Source organism: Lactuca saligna, chromosome 3, assembly GCF_052625555.1.
Source record: "Lactuca saligna cultivar CGN05327 chromosome 3, ASM5262555v1, whole genome shotgun sequence".
NCBI lineage: Eukaryota > Viridiplantae > Streptophyta > Magnoliopsida > Asterales > Asteraceae > Lactuca > Lactuca saligna.
In genome coordinates this window covers 152,244,859-152,248,502 of record NC_136419.1, presented here as the reverse complement: position 1 = coordinate 152,248,502, position 3,644 = coordinate 152,244,859, and the positions used below count along the sequence as shown (strand labels likewise).

Below are 3,644 nucleotides of genomic sequence, written 5' to 3'. Positions count from 1 at the left end.
TTAGTCTATCGGCCATTGCCTTCGCTGCCCTGTCTCTCTCTCTCTCTCGCCAATCGCAATCCGGGCCTTCCGACGATCGTCTACTTCTTTGAGTTCTTTCATTGATTCTTTCTTTCTAATTTCCTGAATCGTCCTCTATTCAAAGGTGTATACAGATTACAGAGCTATTGATGAACCGACACTGTAATGATTGATGAATTCGTCCTCATAAGCTCTAAGGTCCTAACGCCTAATCAATCCTGTAAGTTTTTTCTAATCTTTCAAATTTCTTACATAACCTAATTGAAAGTTTCTTGCATAACTCCTAATCCAGTAAGTTTTTGAAATTTCAGTTTTGTTATATAGTGAGAAGTAAACTTTCCATTCAACTCATCCGATCCAAGATTGCAGACTTACAGTGTTAAGGAAACTAGATTACACTAAGCCTTATTAATTTTACAGGTAATTTTTTTCTTTCTTTTTCTTCTACTGCTCTTGCTTTATGAAATTATGATCAAGTTATGTTTTTGATTTTGATTGTTTTTTATATAATCTGTAAAGCTGATAAGTTATGTATATGTCTATTGTTGAATCTGATGTAGTATGTGTATTGTTGAATCTGTTATCTGTATATGAATTCTGTTTTTGATTTTTCTGAGATGCGATATGAATTCTGATTTTAATTTTGCTGAGATGTTAATTCAGAATTCTGAATAATTGGATGAATATAATCTGTTGATTTTTTTAAATTCTGATTTTTGAATAATCTGATTGTGTTTTTGATTTATGAATAGTATGTTAATTTAATTTCTGAAAATCTAAAAGATACTATTTTTTTGTTTAGGTTGTGGATACATTGTTAACTTCAGGTTGTGGATACGGACTGCTAATCTCACGGATTACTAATCTCAGGTTGTATCCTTCTTTGTTATTAATACATCTTTTTTATTACAATTTTTGTTGTGAAGTTTAAATATGTTTCCTATAAAACAACCATCTAGTGCTCAAAATAGGAAACGAATACGAAAAGAACAGGATCTTACTAATAAATTACAAGGATCTTTAAATAAGTATTTTGTTAGAAATGAAAATAATGATGAAAATACTAACGATGTTAAAACTAATGATTTTGTTGATAATTCTAAAGGTCCAGTTGAAACTTCTAATGAACCTATTGAAAATTCTAATGATCATGAAAATAATGATTTTGTTGATAAATCTAGTGATATTAATATTTTTGATCCAAGGGTATGGGATAAGTTAGATTTTAAAATGAAAGATTTTCTTGTAGAAAAATGGCCTATTAGGGAAATTGAAAATAACATAATTTTTCCAAAAGATGCACTAGGTAGACATTTTTCTTGTGAATTTTATATTCGTAAATTAAAGAATGGTGATTCTTATGATAGAAAGTGGTTGGTGTATTCAAAAGAACTTGATAAAGTGTTTTGTTTTTGTTGTAAGTTATTTAAAACAGCTAGATCTAGAATTAATTTGGCAACCGAAGGAATTAATGATTGGAAACATCTTAGTGAAAAATTAAATGAACATGAACATAGTTCTGAAGACATGATTAATTTAAAAACTTGGACACAAACATGACTTAGGATAAGGAAAAATGAAACAATTGATAAAGAGTTACAAGAAAGAATAAAAAAAGATACTCAACATTGGAAAGAAGTTTTGGTAAGAATTATTGCTGTTGTAAAATGTTTAGCTGAATATAATTTGGCTTTTCGTGGAACTAATGAAAAAATATATGAGAAATCTAATGGTAACTTTTTAGGTGTACTTCAAATGATTGCTGAGTTTGATCCAATAATGAAACACCATTTTCAACTTATTCAAGATAAAAAAAAGTCACTTTCATTACCTTAGTCATAAAATTCAAAATGAATTAATTGAATTGTTGGCATCCGAAGTTAAAAGTGCAATTATTAGAAAAATAAAAAAAGCAAAATATTTTTCGGTAATTCTTGATTGCACTCCGGATGCAAGTCGTAAAGAGCAAATGACTTTGATTATTAGATGTGTTGATGTTGCAAATGTTCCAATAAAAGTAGAAGAGTTTTTTTTAGAGTTTTTAATGGTAGAAGATACATCCGGTTTAGGACTTTTTAATGTTTTACAAAATGCTTTAAAATCTCTTGACTTGGATATTAATTGTATTCGATGACAAGGATATGATAATGGAGCAAATATGAAAGACAAACATCAAGGTGTACAAAAAAGATTGCTTGATATAAACTCAAGAGCTTTTTATATGCCTTGTGGATGTCATAGTTTCAATTTAGTTTTGTGTGATATGGCAAACTCTTGTCATAAAGCTAAAACATTTTTTGGTACTTGTCAAACAATATATAATGTTTTTTTCTAGCTCCACACATAGATGGAGTGTTTTACTTGACCATGTAGATGAGTTAACCCTAAAATCATTGTCTACTACTCGTTGGGAAAGTCACATTAAAAGTGTTAAAGCAATAAAAACTCAACTTTTTCAAATAAAAGAAGCATTAACAAAATTAGCTCAAGTGAGTGATGATGGTAAGGTTTGTAGAGATGCGGAATCATTAGTAGATGGTGAATTTTCTAATTTTGAATTTATTTTAAGTTTAGTGATATGGCATGAAATTTTATTTAGAATTAATTTGGTAAGTAAAAAATTACAATCCAAAGATATGATTCTTGATGTTGCAATAAAAAATTTAGAAGGATTAGTTAATTATTTTGAAAAATATAGGGAAAATGGGTTTGACACTGCTATTAATGAGGCTAAAAACATAGCAGAAAATATTGGAGTTGAACAAAAATTTCCTATCAAACGTGTTTATAGTAGAAAAAAACAATTTGATAAAGTTCCAAATACCGAAAGAGAACAACAATCATCTCAAGAAAAATTTAGAACTGATTATTTTATTGTTATAGTAGATATGGCTCTAACTCAATTGAGAAGTAGATTTGAGCAAATGCAACATTTTGAATCTATTTTTGGATTTTTGTTTGATGGTTCAAAGTTAAAATCTTTACTTGATGATGGATTAAAAAAATGTTGTAAGAAACTTGAAACTAGTTTGACAAATGGTGAGGAACTTGATATTGATGGAAAAGATTTATTTATTGAGTTACAAGTTTTGCAGGAAATGTTGTCGGATGAAGCATATAAAGGTGAACTTCCTTGGACAGCTATTCAAATTATATACTTTGCAAAGGAGATGGACATGTTTCCCAATGTGTTGGTGGCATATAAAATTTTGTTGACGGTACCGGTCACAGTTGCTTCCGCGGAAAAAAGTTTTTCGAAATTGAAGTTATTGAAGTCATATCTTCGAAGTACCATGACTCAAGAAAGATTAAATGGATTAGCAATTTTAAGTATTGAAAGTCAATTCCTACGAAGTGTTGATTATGATAAAATAATAGATGTTTTTGCTTCAAAAAATGCAAGGAGGCATCGTTTTAGATGAATTTTATTTATAATTTTGTTTGTATAACCTTGTTTTGGTTTGATTGTAAAATTTATTTCATTTTTACTATTTTTTAAATAAATAAAGGCATTAGTTTAGAATCTCGCCCCGAGCATTAAAAATCAATGGACTGGCCCTGACAAGAGAGTACAAGTGTATATATACATGGATACAGAACTGAAAGAGAGTAATGACTCCTAA

General features: G+C 29.0%; 1 protein-coding gene across 1 annotated transcript; it reads left to right on the top strand.

The window, feature by feature from the left end:
* Nucleotides 1–550: 550 nt before the first annotated feature.
* Nucleotides 551–3,443, top strand: LOC145036077 (uncharacterized). Its single transcript, XM_078984558.1, has 7 exons — nt 551–607; nt 824–891; nt 948–1,394; nt 1,587–1,838; nt 2,357–2,559; nt 2,621–2,630; nt 2,720–3,443. Exons 1-7 carry the CDS (start codon nt 551–553, stop codon nt 3,441–3,443), a joined length of 1,761 nt encoding a protein of 586 aa, XP_078840684.1.
* Nucleotides 3,444–3,644: the final 201 nt, after the last annotated feature.